The 19,559-nt window shown below is 41.7% G+C and overlaps 1 protein-coding gene and 1 long non-coding RNA gene across 2 annotated transcripts in view; one reads left to right on the top strand and one right to left on the bottom strand.

Annotated features, from left to right (window-relative positions):
• Positions 1–2,827: 2,827 nt before the first annotated feature.
• LOC117524445 lies at positions 2,828–3,644 on the top strand. The gene is made up of 2 exons (XR_004564773.1): positions 2,828–2,883; positions 3,598–3,644. It is a non-coding gene; the product is annotated as an uncharacterized LOC117524445 (long non-coding RNA).
• A 707-nt stretch (positions 3,645–4,351) lies between these two features.
• asmt (acetylserotonin O-methyltransferase) overlaps positions 4,352–19,559 on the bottom strand; it is a 52,473-nt gene continuing 37,265 nt past the window's right edge. The window contains exons 6-8 of the mRNA XM_034186231.1: positions 15,369–15,509; positions 4,982–5,104; positions 4,352–4,722 (exon numbers count right to left, since the gene is read on the bottom strand). Of these exons, the coding sequence (XP_034042122.1) occupies positions 4,499–4,722; positions 4,982–5,104; positions 15,369–15,509 (488 nt within the window). The 3' untranslated portion in view covers positions 4,352–4,498. The remainder of the gene's footprint in view (positions 4,723–4,981; positions 5,105–15,368; positions 15,510–19,559) is intronic.

The raw sequence follows: 19,559 nt of genomic DNA on the forward strand, positions 1-19,559 counted from the left end.
GTGGTGCTGGAATGTCCAGAGGGTGGTACAGGAGCCTCAACAAAGCAAACACTCCCGGACAGCAGGGATAAGAACCCAGGGAGGGCTGGCCCAGTCAGCCAACTCAGGGCAGAGAAGACAATCAGCATTATTATCAGGAAGAGAGCCAGGAGAGGTACAAAGACTCTCGGCCACCTCAGGGACAGGAACACAAACAGGAGAAGCATGCCGACCTTTGGCCACCTTGAAGACAAGAACAAGAACTGGAGAGGTACACCAATTCCTGGCTGCCCATCATCACAGCTGTGAAGATCTCAGAGGCATAACCAAGAGAAGGTGACCTTCCAAGCATTTATTTTAACTATTAATGTGAGTGAAGCTTAGTTAAGATGTTCAATGTCACTGGTATAACTTTGGTGGTGACACTTATCACACCTTCCATCACTGTTCTCGACTGACAGGACAATGCCTAAACGTATGAAAAATTACTGCAATAAAGAGAAACATTTGGCTGAATGTGCATGCGGGTCACTGGCTGGAGCGAGAAGGAGCAGAATGTGAATTTATTTCTGTCCCCATTTCTTTTTTGGAGAGGAGGTGGGTGGGGCATACTGCCGGGGGCTGAAGTGATAACCTTGTGGCTGACATATTCTGCCAGACAAACACAGCCTCATGTTGTGTGTGTTAGACAAACAACATGTCATCATGCTTAAGAGCAGGACAAAAATATACAGAAAAAAAGACCGGCGTGAACATTAGAGAGAGAAGAAAGGACAGAAAAGGAGGCATTATAGTCATTATCAAGTGGAGAAGAAAATGCGGCATCACCCCTCTGCAGGTCTCTGCTATTATATATCCTGTGTCTGTACGTGTGAAGATCTGACACCACGTGTGTGGCTTCCAGGGCGGCCATCTTTGTCCTCAGCTCAATACCGCTGTCAGCGGCACTTGAATTATGGAAGTGTCTGAAAATGACAAAACACCACTTCCAGCCAAGAGACATTTTTATTGACTTGTGAGGTGTAACATGCGTGTGCGCTTTTCTGTGCAGGCTTATTACTTTGCCATGGCTCTGATGAAAAGACGAGAGCACACAAAACACCTTATCTGCAGTTTTGGGCTTTCCTAACATAACATATCAGCATCAGTTTGACCAGCTAGTGCTTAACCTATTGTGTGTCATACATCGCACTGACAAATTGAGGAACCTTGGAGTGATTTTTGATCCCACATTGTCCTTTGACCTCCACTTTAGAGACATTACGAGGACTGCTTTCTTCCACTTGTGAAATACAGTGAAGATTTATCCCATCCTGTCTATGGCTGATGCTGAGACCCTGGTCCATGCATTTGTCTCTTCTAGACTGGACTACTGCAATATTCTATTTTCTGGTTTACTGCAGTCCAGCATTAGGGGTCTCCAATTGGTTCAAAATGCTGCTGCCAGAGTTTTGATAGGAAGCAGAAAGTTTGACTACATTACACCCAATTTTGGCATCTCTTCACTGTCTTCCTGTCCCTGTTAGATCAGATTTTAAGGTTCTGTTACTAACTTATCAAATTATTCATGAGCTAGCACCTCCCTACTTAGGTGACCTAATTAAACCCTACGTACCGGCCCGGGCTTTGTGTTCTCAGGCGCAAGACTATTTTGTGTCCCTAGGGTGAATAAAAAGTCTGTGGGCCACAGAGCTTTCTCTTATGTCCCTGTTTTGTTGAATGATCTCCCTATGAAGATAAAACAGTCAGATTCTGTAGAGACTTTGACTGTGGCGAAGATTTATTATATTTATCACCCCTAACTTTTCATCTGCTTATTTATTTTCTGGGTTGTGGTTCCATAACTACTCATAAATATGCAGATCAAATTCTCACACAGTTTTGCAGTATTTGATGTGTACTTTTACGGATGCACATCAATTACATTTCTAGCAGACCGCGTCCTTGGCTTACCGATCAAGCTTCTGACACGATTCCCTATTTTTTAACGCCAACGGTCTGCCGTCACCCATAAAGTCCACTCAGACAGAACCTGAGGCCAGCGCCGTAATAGCTTCATGAGACAGAGCAGTAAATGGAACTAAAAAGCAGAGAGGACAAATACGTTCTCTGCTGAAATGGAAAACACTGACCTGAGTCTGAATCACTGAAGAAAAGTGAGGGAAGGTACTTGGAGATACATCTGCAGAGAATTACAACTGGTTTTCTGCAGTATTCGGGGAGGTAGCATGTTGTTTAAATGCACATCACAATTGTTTGTTTTTTTTCCTCTTCCTGACTGCAAAGTAGTTCAACTGACTGAACAGTTTCATGTGTCACACCCTAAGAGCATAAGTAAATAATGTTTTAACAATTCAAACTAGGACTGCAAGCAGTCATATACGGGCCCATGTGTCCGCGCCACCGCCTCCCCGGACCAGTGTGGTTTCTGTTCAGGGGCCGACCCTCTTCACGCAGTTCAAGTTTCGAGCAAATCAGCCAATGCATGAAGGAGGTATGACATGTTGATGGTCAATCCACTGGGCGGCACTCAGAGCACAAACAGAGCGGTCAGGTGCGTAGGCTTTGAAGGATCACAGATTCTCACCACATTTGCACCACCAATAGATATTGGGGCATGGAAGGCTCCACTGAATTTTGGATGTGATCTGGATACAGATTCTGCATGAAGATTTCACTTTATATAGGCTTTGAAGGATTACGTTAAAATACTTCAAGAATTCTCAACAATTTTGCACCACAGATAGATATTGGGGCATGGAAGACTCCACTGAATTTTGGAGGTGATCTGGATCCACATTCTGGATCAAGATTTCACTTTATATAGGCTTTGAAGGATTAGGTCAAAACTACTTCACGAAGTCTCACCAAATTTGCACCGCAGATAGATATCGGGGCAAGGATGTCTCCATTAAATTTTGGAGGTGATCCAGATCTGAATTCTGGATTAAGTTTCATTTTGTATAAACTTTGAAGGATTAGGTCAAAACTACTTCACATATTCTCACCAAATATGCACCACAGATCGATACTGGGGCATGGAAGATTCCACTGAATTTTTGAGGTGATCTGGATCCAGATTCTGGATCAAGATTTCACTTTATATCTGCTTTGAAGGATTACGTCAAAACTACTTCACGGATTCTCACCAAATATGCACCACAGATCGATATTGGGGCATGGGAGACTCCACTGAATTTTGGAGGTGATCTGGATCCAGATTCTGGATCAAGATTTCACTTTATATAGGCTTTGAAGGACTGGGTCAAAACTACTTCACAGATTCTCACCAAATTTGCACCACAGATAGGGTATTGGGGCATGGAAGACTCCACTGAATTTTGGAGGTGATCTGGATCCAGATTCTGGATCAAAATTTCACTGAATATAGGCTTTGAAAGATTACGTCAAAACTACTTCACAGATTTTCACCAAATTTACCACACATATAGATAGAGGGACATGGAGTCCACTGAATTTTGGAAGTGATCTCCATCCGGATGCATATTCAGATTCTCAATCAAGATTTCACTTTATATATCCTTTGAAGAACTACCTCAAAACTACTTCACGGATTCTCACCAAATTTGCACCACAGATAGATATTAGGGCATGGAGGACTCCACTGAATTCTGGAGGTGATCCAGATCCGGAATGGCGGACGTCAGAAATCTCTTATTGCTCTTGCTAGTGGAATTTTATTTCAAGATGACAGTTGACCAAGAAAAGGGAATTGAGTGGACTTGCCACTTAAAGCTTAGTCCCAGTAGATTAATTGTGGGTACATGACTGGCTGGCTAGCTATTATCCACTCCCTGCTCCAAAAGAGTGTTTTTTAAAACAAAAGTAGAAAAAATTGTTCAGTTTGTAAAGATAAGAACATGGTGTCTGTTACAGTTCAGCACTTTCATGACACTGCAGCTTGATATCCACTATTGGACTTGGAGGTAAGTGAAAATATCCAAGATATTTTATGGTGTTTTCAGAAGAACTGCTCAGTTTGCTTATTTGGAGTTTCATAATTTGGTTTCTAGCAGTTTAACATTGATCGCTTATGAATGTGTTTTGGGGCGTCATGGTGGATTAGTGGTTAGCACTGTTGGATCACAGCTACAAATTCCCAGGTTTGCTTTCAACCTGATCCTTTCTCTGTGGAGTTTGCATTTTCTCCCCGTGTTTCTGTGGGTCCACTCCGAGTGCTCTGACTAGAGATATGCAGGTTAGGTGAGTTAGTGACTCTAAATTGACCGTAGGTGTGAATATGTTTGTTTGTCTATGTGTTTCAAGGCTGCAGTAGACTGGCAGCCTGTCTGGAATGTACCTCACCTCTCACCTATCATTGGGACTGCCGGGACAGGCTCCAGTTCCCTGTGACTAATTGGAATAAACAGGTTTAGAAAATGGATGGCTAAAAATGTTTTGCGCACATTCTGACTCAGAATTATCAGAGAAACAAGACAAAAAAGTAAAACTGAATATAATTTCTGGTACTATACACACACAACAGAAGCTTAATTTTTTAGTTTGATGTCGCTTTGTGTCCGAGAACTGCGTCATAGATCTTGCCAGTGAGCCGGTGATGGATGTCTGTAAAGCCGGCAGCAGCCAGCAGGGCGGCGTATTGAGCAGCTGTCCTCTCCCGACCCTCTGTTTGCACCAGCATGTTCAGGGAGTACAGCTGCACAGTCAGCGGGCCAGAACCATCCTCGTGGAGCAATGCCTCCACCAATAACACGGCGCCCCCTGCAGGGTGGACCAAGTGGTCAGGTTGCTAGCTTTTTTAGTCTTTCTCCTTTTGTGTATATACACACACACACACACAGAGAGAGATAAAACAATGGCTGTATGTGTATTTGTGATTGTGCCTGCATTTGTGTTTGTCTGTCTGTGATCAAAGTCATGAGGACAGATTTTTCTGGGATCAGCTGCAGTGTGGGATGCAATCTGCCATCTCTTTTCAAGCTGGAGAAAAAAAAAATCCCTTTTACGCACAGGCACCAACCTGGTTTGCAGGCTTTGTGTACTCTGCTGAGCAGCTCGATGCAGCATTGGTCTGTCCAGTCGTGGACGATCCTGGCGAGGATGTAGAGGTCAGCTTCTGGCAGGAGGTCTTTGAAGAAGTCCCCTAAAACACACCAGCATATGCACACAAAGTCACTGCTGTATTTTATCATGTAATCATTTTGGTTATTCTGTTCATCTAATTACAGTAGGTTTATGTCTTTTAATCAGTCAAATGCCTGTGATGTAAGAGTTATTAGCAACACGTTTCCATCAAAGCATCAGGTTGTTAGTAACACTCAGTGATTATCCACTTATAGTAGGAAAAACACATTTTGAAAAACTTTGTTCTGTATGTCAAGAAGGCTAAGATTGGTGTTTGTTTGACTTTTAGCATGACATCTAACAAACACAAGAAGACTGCTGTTAATGTTGGTGAATAAGTTAAAACGGGGATCAAACAAGAGTTGGTTCAGTTTAGAGGCAGATAATCCTCTCCCGATGATTCCCATATTGACTGAAGTTTGGCAAAATAGCGCCCCCAACCTGTACTTTAACTCAGTTAAAATGGACATATTGTCCGTGGTTAAGGGCCCCTTCACACATAGTACAATGTGGTTGAACTGCGGATGAAACAGGAATCGTATGCAATATGTGTAAAATCGGAGCTGCCTTCAACGCCTCGTACACCTGTTGCTACAACTATTTGCGCACACCAGCGGCTGAAAGACAGAGTGTGCCCTGTGAGAGCCCATTCGATCCCTCTTGCTGCAGATGTCGGCCAAATTCCAGGTGACACACACCAACACAACATCCAACACTGCTCGCTTGGCACTTAGAAAATGTGTGGCCATTCGCGATCACTTTCGAGCTGGATGTGAAATTTGTCTAAGTGCCGCCACGACTGTGGAGTTGCCAAGTACACATGTGGCGTGCCAGAGTGTCGGCTCCCCCTACAACATGTGTGCATTTGTTTTGCGTGCCTCCCGCCCCCCCAACACATGTGTACGTGTGAGTCACAACCCCCCCCCGCAGGCGAGGCACCTCTTGTCTGATCACAGCATGATACCTTACTCTGTGAGCTGAATAGACAAGGGGGGTGTGGCTGGTTACCAACAGCAGGAGCTGTTGACAGCTCTGGTCCTGGACGTCAGAGCTGCAGAACACATACTGTGTTTGGACAGACACGCGCATGCATGTTTGCTGTCTTCACGTGGAAATACACACGTACATTGACAGGCTTTCCAGCTGCAATGGACCGTCAGTTCATGTGGACATGCAGCAGGCAATCTGAATGTCATGTCTGTCTGACAGGACACACGTGTCCTGTGAGCGGCGCATCGCAGGACTATATGACAAGCCAACAGTGTGACAAATACTCCACTTTCAGTCACGTATCAGCAGAAATCAGGTATCACTGTGCTTTTTTCTTCTTTTTTTTAAAGATGTTTATGTCCTTGTTGATTTCAGGCATTTTTACACACCTTTTACAGGACAGCAATGGTAGCACAGTGGTAAAGTTTCTGGCTGGCAATCAGAGCTTTTGTAAATTGCAGGTTCGAATCTCCTGAGTGTTATGTATTTTTTTTCACAGCGGCTGCATGATGTTGTTACACATGGTCCAGCTGCTCAATTTCAATTTATTTCATTTATGTCATGCCAAATCACAACAAAGTTGCCTCAGCTTTTGGACATGATTGAGAGGGAACTGCTATATTTCAAACAATGGTTTGATTTAAATAAATTACTGCTTCATCTTGGTAAAACAAAGTGTATTATATTCAGACATAAGCTCAGGAATTTAAGTAGAAATTTATTATTGAATGATGCTGAATTTGAAATTGCAACCAAAACCAAATTTCTTGGAGTTTTTGTTGATGATAAATTAAGCTGGAAAACTCATATAAATTATGTTAAATCTAAAATCTCAAAAGCCATTGTGATTCTGTATAAAGCACAAGACTTCCTCTCCCATCATTCGTTAGTTACGCTATATCATTCATTACCTGTCTCATATATGACAAATTGCATTGAGGTTTGGGGAAACACATACAGTTGTATGCAAAAGTTTGGGAACTCCTGATAATTTTCATGATTTTCCTTTATAAATCATTGGTTGTCTGGATCAGAAATTTCAGTTAAATATATCATATAGCAGGTGAACACACTGATATTTGACAAGTGAAATGAAGTTTATACGATTTAACAGAAAGTGCAATAATTCTTTAAACAAAATTAGTCAAGTGCATAAATTTGGGCACCCAAACAGAAAAAATACATCAATATTTAGTAGATCCTCCTTTTGCAGAAATAACAGCCTCTCTAAATGCTTCCTATAGCTTCCAATGAAAGTCTGGATTCTGGTTGAAGGTATTTTGGACCATTCTTCTTTACAAAACATCTCAGGTTTGTTGGTTTCCGAGCATGGACAGCCCACTTAAAATCACACCACAGATTTTCAATAATATTCAGGTCTGGGGACTGAGATGGCCATTCCAGAACATTGTACTTGTTCCTCTGCATGAATGCCTCAGTAGATTTTGAGCAGTGTTTAGGGTTGTTGTCTGTTGAACGATCCAGCCCCGGTGCAACTTCAACTTTGTCACTGATTCGTGAACATTGTTCTCAAGAATCTGCTGATATTGACTGGAATCCATGTGACCCTCAACTTTAACATGATTCCTAGTCCCTGCACTGACCACACAGCATGATGCGAACACCACCTAATTTTACTGTAGGTAGCAAGTGTTTTTCTTGGAATGCTGTGTTCTTTTTCAGCCATGCATACTGCCTCTTGTTATGTCCAAATAAATCAAATCAAATCAATTTTATTTATATAGCGCCAAATCACAACAAACAGTTGCCCCAAGGTGCTTTATATTGTAAGGCAAAGCCATACAGTAATTACGGAAAAACCCCAACGGTCAAAACGACCCCCTGTGAGCAAGCACTTGGCGACAGTGGGAAGGAAAAACTCCCTTTTAACAGGAAGAAACCTCCAGCAGAACCAGGCTCAGGGAGGGGCAGTCTTCTGCTGGGACTGGTTGGGGCTGAGGGAGAGAACCAGGAAAAAGACATGCTGTGGAGGGGAGCAGAGATCAATCACTAATGATTAAATGCAGAGTGGTGCATACAGAGCAAAAAGAGAAAGAAACACTCAGTGCATCATGGGAACCCCCCAGCAGTCTACGTCTATAGCAGCATAACTAAGGGATGGTTCAGGGTCACCTGATCCAGCCGTAACTATAAGCTTTAGCAAAAAGGAAAGTTTTAAGCCTAATCTTAAAAGTAGAGAGGGTGTCTGTCTCCCTGATCCGAATTGGGAGCTGGTTCCAGAGGAGAGGAGCCTGAAAGCTGAAGGCTCTGCCTCCCATTCTACTCTTACAAACCCTAGGAACTACAAGTAAGCCTGCAGTCTGAGAGCGAAGCGCTCTATTGGGGTGATATGGTACTATGAGGTCCCTAAGATAAGATGGGACCTGATTATTCAAAACCTTATAAGTAAGAAGAAGAATTTTAAATTCTATTCTAGAATTAACAGGAAGCCAATGAAGAGAGGCCAATATGGGTGAGATATGCTCTCTCCTTCTAGTCACTGTCAGTACTCTAGCTGCAGCATTTTGAATTAACTGAAGGCTTTTCAGGGAACTTTTAGGACAACCTGATAATAATGAATTACAATAGTCCAGCCTAGAGGAAATAAATGCATGAATTAGTTTTTCAGCATCACTCTGAGACAAGACCTTTCTAATTTTAGAGATATTGCGCAAATGCAAAAAAGCAGTCCTACATATTTGTTTAATATGCGCATTGAATGACATATCCTGATCAAAAATGACTCCAAGATTTCTCACAGTATTACTAGAGGTCAGGGTAATGCCATCCAGAGTAAGGATCTGGTTAGACACCATGTTTCTAAGATTTGTGGGGCCAAGTACAATAACTTCAGTTTTATCTGAGTTTAAAAGCAGGAAATTAGAGGTCATCCATGTCTTTATGTCTGTAAGACAATCCTGCAGTTTAGCTAATTGGTGTGTGTCCTCTGGCTTCATGGATAGATAAAGCTGGGTATCATCTGTGTAACAATGAAAATTTAAGCAATGCTGTCTAATAATACTGCCTAAGGGAAGCATGTATAAAGTGAATAAAATTGGTCCTAGCACAGAACCTTGTGGAACTCCATAATTAACCTTAGTCTGTGAAGAAGATTCCCCATTTACATGAACAAACTGTAATCTATTAGATAAATATGATTCAAACCACCGCAGCGCAGTGCCTTTAATACCTATGGCATGCTCTAATCTCTGTAATAAAATTTTATGGTCAACAGTATCAAAAGCAGCACTGAGGTCTAACAGAACAAGCACAGAGATGAGTCCACTGTCTGAGGCCATAAGAAGATCATTTGTAACATTCACTAATGCTTTTTCTGTACTATGATGAATTCTAAACCCTGACTGAAACTCTTCAAATAGACCATTCCTCTGCAGATGATCAGTTAGCTGTTTTACAACTACCCTTTCAAGAATTTTTGAGAGAAAAGGAAGGTTGGAGATTGGCCTATAATTAGCTAAGATAGCTGGGTCAAGTGATGGCTTTTTAAGTAATGGTTTAATTACTGCCACCTTAAAAGCCTGTGGTACATAGCCAACTAATAAAGACAGATTGATCATATTTAAGATCGAAGCATTAATTAATGGTAGGGCTTCCTTGAGCAGCCTGGTAGGAATGGGGTCTAATAGACATGTTGATGGTTTGGAGGAAGTAACTAACGAAAATAACTCAGACAGAACAATCGGAGCGAAAGAGTCTAACCAAATACCGGCATCACTGAAAGCAGCCAAAGAGAACGATATGTCTTTGGGATGGTTATGAGTAATTTTTTCTCTAATAGTTAAAATTTTTATAGCAAAGAAAAGTCATGAAGTCATTACTAGTTAAAGTTAAAGGAATACTCGGCTCAATAGAGCCCTGACTCTTTGTCAGCCTGGCTACAGTGCTGAAAAGAAACCTGGGGTTGTTCTTATTTTCTTTAATTAGTGATGAGTAGTAAGATGTCCTAGCTTTATAGAGGGCTTTTTTATAGAGCAACAGACTCTTTTTCCAGGCTAAGTGAAGATCTTCTAAATTAGTGAGATGCCATTTCCTCTCCAACTTATGGGTTATCTGCTTTAAGCTGCGAGCTTGTGAGTTATACCACGGAGTCAGGCACTTCTGATTTAAGGCTCTCTTTTTCAGAGGAGCTACAGCATCCAAAGTTGTCCTCAATGAGAATATAAAACTATTGATGAGATAATCTATCTCACTCACAGAGTTTAGGTAGCTACTCTGCCCTGTGTTGGTATATGGCATTGGAGAACATAAAGAAGGAATCATATCTTTAAACCTAGTTACAGCGCTTTCTGAAAGACTTCTACTGTAATGAAACTTATTCCCCACTGCTGGGTAGTCCATCAGAGTAAATGTAAATGTTATTAAGAAATGATCAGACAGAAGGGGGTTTTCAGGGAATACTGTTAAGTCTTCAATTTCCATACCATAAGTCAGAACAAGATCTAAGGTATGATTAAAGTGGTGGGTGGACTCAATTACATTTTGAGCAAAGCCAATCGAGTCTAACAATAGATTAAATGCAGTGTTGAGGCTGTCATTCTCAGCATCTGTGTGGATGTTAAAATCGCCCACTATACTTATCTTATCTGAGCGAAGCACTAAGTCAGACAAAAGGTCCGAAAATTCACAGAGAAACTCACAGTAACGACCAGGTGGACGATAGATAACAACAAATAAAACTGGTTTTTGGGACTTCCAATTTGGATGGACAAGACTAAGAGACAAGCTTTCAAATGAATTAACGTTCTGTCTGGGTTTTTGATTAATTAATAAGCTGGAGTGGAAGATTGCTGCTAATCCTCCGCCTCAACCCGTGCTACGAGCGTTCTGGCAGTTAGTGTGACTCGGGGGTGTTGACTCATTTAAAGTAACATATTCATCCTGCTGTAACCAGGTTTCTGTAAGGCAGAATAAATCAATATGTTGATCAATTATTATGTCATTTACTAACAGGGACTTAGAAGAGAGAGATCTAATGTTTAATAGACCACATTTAACTGTTTTAGTCTGTGGTGCAGTTGAAGGTGCTATATTATTTTTCTTTTTGAATTTTTATGCTTAAATAGATTTTTGCTGGTTATTGGTGGTCTGGGAGCAGGTACCGTCTCTACGGGGATGGGGTAATGAGGGGATGGCAGGGGGAGAGAAGCTGCAGAGAGGTGTGTAAGACTACAACTCTGCTTCCTGGTCCCAACCCTGGATAGTCACGGTTTGGAGGATTTAAGAAAATTGCCCAGATTTCTAGAAATGAGAGCTGCTCCATCCAAGTGGGATGGATGCCGTCTCTCCTAACAAGACCAGGTTTTCCCCAGAAGCTTTGCCAATTATCTATGAAGCCCACCTCATTTTTTGGACACCACTCAGACAGCCAGCAATTCAGGGAGAACATGCGGCTAAACATGTCACTCCCGGTCTGATTGGGGAGGGGCCCAGAGAAAACTACAGAGCCCGACATTGTTTTTGCAAAGTTACACACCGATTCAATGTTAATTTTAGTGACCTCTGATTGGCGTAACCGGGTGTCATTACTGCCGACGTGAATTACAATCTTACCAAATTTACGCTTAGCCTTAGCCAGCAGTTTCAAATTTCCTTCAATGTCGCCTGCTCTGGCCCCCGGAAGACAATTGACTATGGTTGCTGGTGTCGCTAACTTCACATTTCTCAAAACAGAGTCGCCAATAACCAGAGTTTGATCCTCGGCGGGTGTGTCGCCGAGTGGGGAAAAACGGTTAGAGATGTGAACGGGTTGGCGGTGTACACGGGGCTTCTGTTTAGAACTACGCTTCCTCCTCACAGTCACCCAGTCGGCCTGCTTTCCCGGCTGCTCGGGATCTGCCGGAGGGGAACTAACGGCGGCTAAGCTACCTTGGTCCACACCGACTACAGGGGCCTGGCTAGCTGTAGGATTTTCCAAGGTGTGGAGCCGAGTCTCCAATTCGCCCAACCTGGCCTCCAAAGCTACGAATAAGCTACACTTATTACAAGTACCATTACTGCTAAAGGAGGCCGAGGAGTAACTAAACATTTCACACCCAGAGCAGAAAAGTGCGGGAGAGACAGGAGAAGCCGCCATGCTAAACTGGCTAAGAGCTAATAGCTGTGCTAAGCTAGCAGATTCCTAAAAACACACAAAGTGAATAATGTGTAAATAATTTAGAGGTGATTCAGCAGAGGGAGTGCTTTAGTTAAGGCACATGAAGATTACACTGTGAAACAAATCGTTATCTAGTTAACTAGATCAATCTAACTGCGCAGATTAAACAGTTAACAGATACAGCAAAACACCGCTGTGCTCCGGAACAGGAAGTGATACAATACCGCAGTGAGAGCCAACCACCAGTAGAGGCAGAATAGAAAATAACTCAATTTTAGTTTCATCAGTCCACAGCACCTTATTCCATAACGAAGCTGGCTTGTCCAAATGTGTTTTAGCATACCTCAAGCAACTCTGTTTCTGGCATGTACACAGAAAAGGCTTCCTGTGCATTACAGCATCAAACAGCATCTCTTTGTGCAAAGTGTGCTGTTTAGTTGAACGATGCACAGAAACACCATCTGCAGCAAGATCATGTTGTAGGTCTTTGGAGCAGGTCTGTGGGTTGACTATGACTGTTCATACCATCCTTCACTTCAGCTTATCTGAGATTTTTCTTGGCCTGCCACTTTGGGCCTTAACTAGTACTGTGCCTGCGGTCTTCCATTTTCATAACTATGTTCCTAACAGTGGAAACTGACAGCTGAAATCTCTGAGATAGCTTTATATATATATATATATATATATATATATATATATATATATATATATATATACACACACACACACACACACACACACGCACCCTGCATCTCCAGAAAGTATTCACAGCTGCCTATTGTGCTGCCTACACCCTTTCGGCAGCACAAAACTGGGAAATTAAGTTTTTTGGTTTGGTTTTGTTTTACAAGAGATTTTTTGTTAAGTATCTGTGTGTATGTGCACTGAATAAAATTCATTCATTCATTCATTCATGCATAGTAAGACACTATTAGGACAGATTCATGACTCTTGGCCTTGGCGGAGGTATGCGCTCACCGAGTACCCTCTTGTGTTTAATGTCACCTTGTTTAGCATCACTAAGAATGTTGCAGAATGCAGTGGTGTTACTATTTATAAACTGTTAAACCTAGTGTACCATGTTTACCCGTGACCCAATTCCATGTGCTTACTGTCCATTCACTGGATCACAGCATTTTCAGGATATAAGAAATAAAATAGACTGAAACCTGCAGTCCTGGAAAGCCAGAGCAGCAGTCTGTGTACTACATTATTTATTGGTTGTGCATGTTTCAGATCCTGCCTTTCTCAGCTCCATCATGTTTTAGATGTAGAGAACAGCAGAAAAGACGGGAACTGATTTTTCCTCTAGCTTCTCAAAACTGCAAGTTCTATGCAATCATATTATTAGCTCCCGTGGGGAAAGAGTCTGCATATACACATAACCGCCTCAGTGTAACAGGTCAGCTCCAGGGTCCCCCAGGGTCTCTGTTTGTGCCTGGACTACCTTTACAGGTATTATAAATACATCATATGCATTTCTATACATTTTCTGCATTTGATATAACTGTGTATTTTGAGTCTGTGTACATTATGGGTTGCCCAATGACCACTAACAAAAGCACGGTAGAAGTGAATGCTTTATAGCGATAATCTGGATCCGCAAAATTTATTACATATGGTGATGGCTCATACACTTAATACAGTCAGGTCCATAAGTGTTTGGACAGCGGTGAGATTTGGTGGAACTTTATCTGAGTCTGGGTCTTTTAATGAAGCTTAGGGCTAGTGGCTGGCGATCACCTTATTATTTCTTCTGTTTTTCTTGTTGCTTAATGCTGATATATTATACTATATTTATTGTCATTCTGCCCCCTGATTCTGTTTTTTCTCTCTGTTTAAGGTGCAGCTCCATCCAGAGATGGGAGTGGGTGTTTTCCACTGCAGGCCTCCCGTCCTGGACACCAGCATGGACTCCAAAATTCTCCCAAAATTTCCTGTATAATTTCCTGTATTGTCTATTGTGTCGGTAGCATGGCCCAAGCAGAGGGTCACCCCTTTGAGTCTGGTCTGCTTGAGGTTTCTTCTTCAAATCATCAGAGGGAGTTTTTCCTCACCACTGTTCCCTATGTGCTTACTCTGGGGGTTGGTAAAGTTACACCTTACTTGTGTGAAGCGCCTTGAGGTACCTTTCTTGTGATTTGGCGTTATATAAATGAAAATAAATTGAAAAAATGTAATTGAAATAGATTTATGTAATGTTGGCTCTGTGTACCACCACAGTGCAATTTAAATGAATCCATCAAGGTGTGATTGTTATGTATATGTACATCTTTAATTCAAGAAATCTATCAAAATATATCACTGTAACTACATGGGAATTAGGAGCCTTTACCAAATGCAGGAAACGGTTTTCAAAATCTGAGTGATTGTGTCAAAAAGAAACTAGTGAGGGAAGCCACCAAGAGGCCTGTAATAACTGTGTAGTCATTACAGCCTTGACAAGAGAAACTGTGCGTAGCGCAACTTTGCTTTGTTGTATCACCAGTCAAAGCTTCACTGTGAAGTGCAGCAAAGAAGAATTTTAAGACAACAACAACAGCAACAAAAAACATAAAGTTTTGGCTTCAGTCTTCCTTGTGCCTTATGGCAAACTGTTGCTGGAATTTCACATTTTTTAAAGAAAATCTTTCTCTGCGCCACTCCACCATGAAGTGATGTAACTGGTGAGGCAGCAGATAAAAGTTGCACTATGTACCATTTCTCCAGTTACAGCTACAGAAGCTTGTAATGCCTCCAGAACTGTTATGCATGTTTTGGTGGCTTCCCTCACTAGTTTCCTTGTTGCAGAGTCACTAAGCTTTTGAGAATTGCTTGATCCAGTGGGTAAATGGTCGGACTTCCTACATGGTTAAAGCAATATTTTTGTTAAAATCCTTGAATTAAAGGTGAAAATCTAGATGCCAAACACATCATGATTGTTTCATTACAACTCCATTGTGGTGGTGTAAAGAAGCAAAACTACAACAATTATGTCACTGGCCAAATATTAATGGACCTGACCCTATAAATTGTCACTTTTCATCGTAGAGTCCCCTCATCAGATATGCAAAATGGTTCAAATTTTTTCACTTAATTTCTTAATTTTGCACATTCTTTTTGTTTAATCTGACGTTACCCTTGATGTTGTGTACAATAATGAATGCTGTGGGGCTTGAACCTGCTGCAATGCTCTTACCTTCGTGGAAATTTATCCTGCTGTTGGGCTCGGTAACAAAGTATTCCCTTGACGTGTGTACCACCTTGGGGAGGTCAAAGATCGTCACAGTGCATTCTGGGTAAGCTGACGTGCAGTGCTTGGCTAACGCCCCGCTGCAGCCTGGAGAGTGAGAGGGGGAAGAAGACAGAATGTCTGATATTTTCTGCAGAACATTCAAGAACATTGTAGTGCACCTGTTCCACGTAGGTGGAACAGGTGCTCTAAATTTCTACATGCTGCTTATCTGCATGGGTTTTATTCATTTGCATGTACAGAATATTTGAGTATGGCTCATTTAGCAGTAATACCAGAAAAGCAGATTAAGTTAAAGTGAATTTAGAGTGAAAGCAACTGAAACAAGTGTGTGTGTGTGTGTGTGTGTGTGTGTGTGTGTGTGTGTGTGTGTGTGTGTGTGTGTGTGTGTGTGTGTGTGTGTGTGTGTCACAGGGGAAAAAACTAAGGCAAGTAACACTTGCGATGCAATCCAGACACAGAATGAGTGTGACAATTAATAATCTATGACCTGTTTTCTTCTAAATGTGCTGATACCTTGAGTAGGGCCCTGGGGTGTGCACTGAGTAAACTGTGAATTTCATTATCGGTAACCCATGATGTGAGAACTACCCCCTTTTCCCATGTCACAAAGTTCCTACACTGACCCAGCTGCAGCAGATGAATGCACATAAGATTCTTTTATTTTGTAATTCAAGCATAAAAATTGGCACAATGGTACTTCTTAATAATCTACTTTTAACAAAAAAGCCATGAGCCACTTCAGTTTTCAAGATGGCAGCCATTTTTTCAAGATGGTGCTGGAAAATATGTATTTGCATCATGTAGTTGCGGAATCTTGGTTTATTTCAATGTAGTACCTAGTAAATACTGTACTGTGGATTAGAGGGGATTTGAAATGAATTCAGGCACTATTTTCATGCTTTTTAGGTGGATTCAGCAGAAGACTGCCCCTCCCTGAGCCTGGTTCTGCTGGAGGTTTCTTCCTGTTAAAAGGGAGTTTTTCCTTCCCACTGTGGCCAAGTGCTTGCTCACAGGGGGTCGTTTTGACCGTTGGGGTTTTTCATAATTATTGTATGGCCTTGCCTTACAATATGGAGCGCCTTGGGGCAACTGTTTGTTGTGATTTGGCGCTATATAAGAAAAAAGTTGATTGATTGATTGATTGATTGATTGCATATATTTTAAAAAGTGTACATTTGTGCTGTAGAATGTGTATGCTGCAGAAAGTGATAGTGTGTGAGGTGTAAGGGTTTAATAGTAGAGGTAGTATTTCTCCTTTTTAAAGTCAGCCATGTCCTTTGGATGAACACTAGTCCTCACTGCTTACCTAACTCTTATTGATGCGTCAAAGTCGTTTCTTGTGGACAGCAATGGCTGCACCCCAGTAAACTGCATTGGCTTGAGGGCTAAATTGTTTAAGGGTAGGGTCACAAATTCTGTGTGATGGAATTTGATTTGCTCCCATATCAGTGCATGAAGACTGGAAACTTCCAGAATGGAATGTTGAACAGATTAAACAATGACTTCAACATTATACCCCCCCCCCCCCCCCCAAAAAAAAAAAAAAAAAAAATAATTAAAAATTTAATGTGGCTAATCGCTTTTTTTTTGAAGAAGAAGAAGAAGAAGAAGAAAATTACTTCTCAGAAGTATTTGTACCAAATTTGGTGCTTGTATCGTGGTCACCTGAATGCACTTATCTTTGCACTATTGGTAGAGCAGCAGGTATTGGCCTCTCTGTATGAGGTCTGGTAATAGGTTTTGTAGATGTCTTGGAATGAACCAGCAAGTTGAAAGCCATCATCCCTTCTCATTTTTGTAATTCCCTTGATCTTCTGTGTACTGTACCAATTAGATTCTGGATTCCATCTGTTCCTCAATTTAAAATATATTTAGAGTTGGTGAGATTAACAGGCCTGGGTTCTAGAAATGTATCTCACACAGGAGAACATGTAATCTGAACCACGAGCAAAGACAGAAAAGAGTTTTTATAAAACACAATCTAGGTGTGGCAATAGGTGAACATTATTTCACAGCTCCTAACTTAATTGGCCCCCGAGAGGATAGAGGGAGGTCCCACCTTTGCTCTGACCCATGGTAAAACGAAACTTAAAGTAACTTGACTCTTCTTTTGTTCTCAGTGCAAAAACCACTTCTACACAACCCCAAGTTACATGATTAAGCCTCGAGCAAAGTAAAAATATAATCCTTTAAATGAAGTGATTATTTAATACTAAAACATAACAAAATAAAATATAAACCCACAGGTATACTGATATGTCTAACATCTTCAACCGCTTATCTGGGATCTTAGCACACAAGGCCAAAGCAATTTTTTATTAAAGATTTCCTGAAAACAGATGGAAAGTATTAAAACATTCTGGCATTAAGTGGTTTACTCTGCTTTTGGATGCTGCATGGAATATATTTATCTGGCACCATCATGCCTCATTGGATGAGGTATTGCGTCACTGTCTGCTGGGTCTGTGTTGCGATTAAGGTAAACTTTTTCAGACCATGTTCCATTTAACCAATAATTAAATAAATGAATATAAAATAACTACCCAACTATCCCAAAACTATAGGTATCCTATATGCTTCTATCTATTAGACCATTAGATTATATGATATTAATTTAAAATGTGATTTTATCAATATAGTCACGGATCACTAGGGGTTGCTCATGAACCACCAATGGCCCATAAATCACTTGTTGAGAAAGGCTGGTTTAAGGGCATGCATGGGCATCATTGCATTGTTTTGTCTTGTTTTGTTTTAGTACAGTCTTGCATTTTGACAAGATCAGACTTTTTGTTACCTATTGCTTTGGTCTGCAATCTTTATATTGTTGGGTCCAGACCAATGTTTCTGTATGAAAAAATCAGCGAGTGCACCCAAATACTAACAGCAATGTTCTCCTCTTAGAATGTATCAAATTGCACCATTTTGAGTGTAATTCAAAATTCCATCTTATTTTCCCCTTGCATTGCTGCAATGCTCTGTGTGTGTTAGTGTTGGTATCTCTGTGTATACGAGTTTGGCTTCTTCACCTACTCTAAAATTTATTTAAAAATCTGCTTCCTGAGATCTGCTCACATCCACCTGTCCAGTCTCTTCACCTTTGTTTACCACACTTTTGGTGTCACATCTCATTTTTGTGGCAATCAGGTTCCTGACATCAGCTTCTGTTGAACAGGTCATGCTCCCTCCTCTAAGTGTATAAATCTGTACGCCCCTCAGCCTGCCTCTGTCAGCTGCCATTATATTAAACCGCATCCTAACATTTGGAACTTGTATGTCTTATTCCAGTTGCTATGATCAGGATTGGGCCCATTTAAAGCATTTTTTTTAAATGACTGGTGTCAGATGTATTAAACACAAGTCTGGCAGAGATCATTTCGTTTCATAAGCTCTATCCCACCACTCTATCAATACATTTTGCAGCTACTATCAGCTTTGCAATTAATGTGTTATGTGGGCCGCTGAAGAGGAGGTACTGCTGGCCCACCACCACCAGAGGGCGCCCTGCTTGGAGTGCGGGCTCCAAGCACGAGAGGGCGCCAGACCTAGAAGAAGTGACAGCTGTCATTCATCCCCTGCACCAGCTGTCACTCGTTCATCATCATCACCATCATAAAAGCCGGACTGCAACTCCACCTCCTCGCCGAGAAATCGACTACCATTAAAAAGGTCATTTCTCTGCTGACAGACACTGTGTGTGTTTAACCTGAACTTCTGTTACAGCCGTTTTCCTGGAGTGTTTCCTTGTCTGAGGGATTGGCGTTTGGTGTGACAGTGACGGCTTCGCCTCACATCCCAACCCAGATAAGTGGTTAAACCAGGAGCTGTACGAGTGTGTGATTGGAGGTGGAGGTGCTCCCTCCTAACTGCGTATGGACTGTGAATTACTGAGTGTGCAGACTCACACTCATACATCATATCTCTGCTTTCTGCCAGCAGTACCAGGGTCGACAGCCGAAGACAGAGGCCACCTGGGGACTCGGGACTTGGCGGCTCCGGTGTTCTTCAGACCGTTGGTGGTGGAAGCCGTGTGGGACGCGGCTTCTCTCTCGTCGGGGGTCTTCTATCTTCGAGCCTGCCCACACGTCACCTGGTGTTTATTGACTGTGCAAATTTCTGTACATTTAGTTGTGT

Source organism: Thalassophryne amazonica, chromosome 14, assembly GCF_902500255.1.
Source record: "Thalassophryne amazonica chromosome 14, fThaAma1.1, whole genome shotgun sequence".
NCBI classification, from domain to species: domain Eukaryota; kingdom Metazoa; phylum Chordata; class Actinopteri; order Batrachoidiformes; family Batrachoididae; genus Thalassophryne; species Thalassophryne amazonica.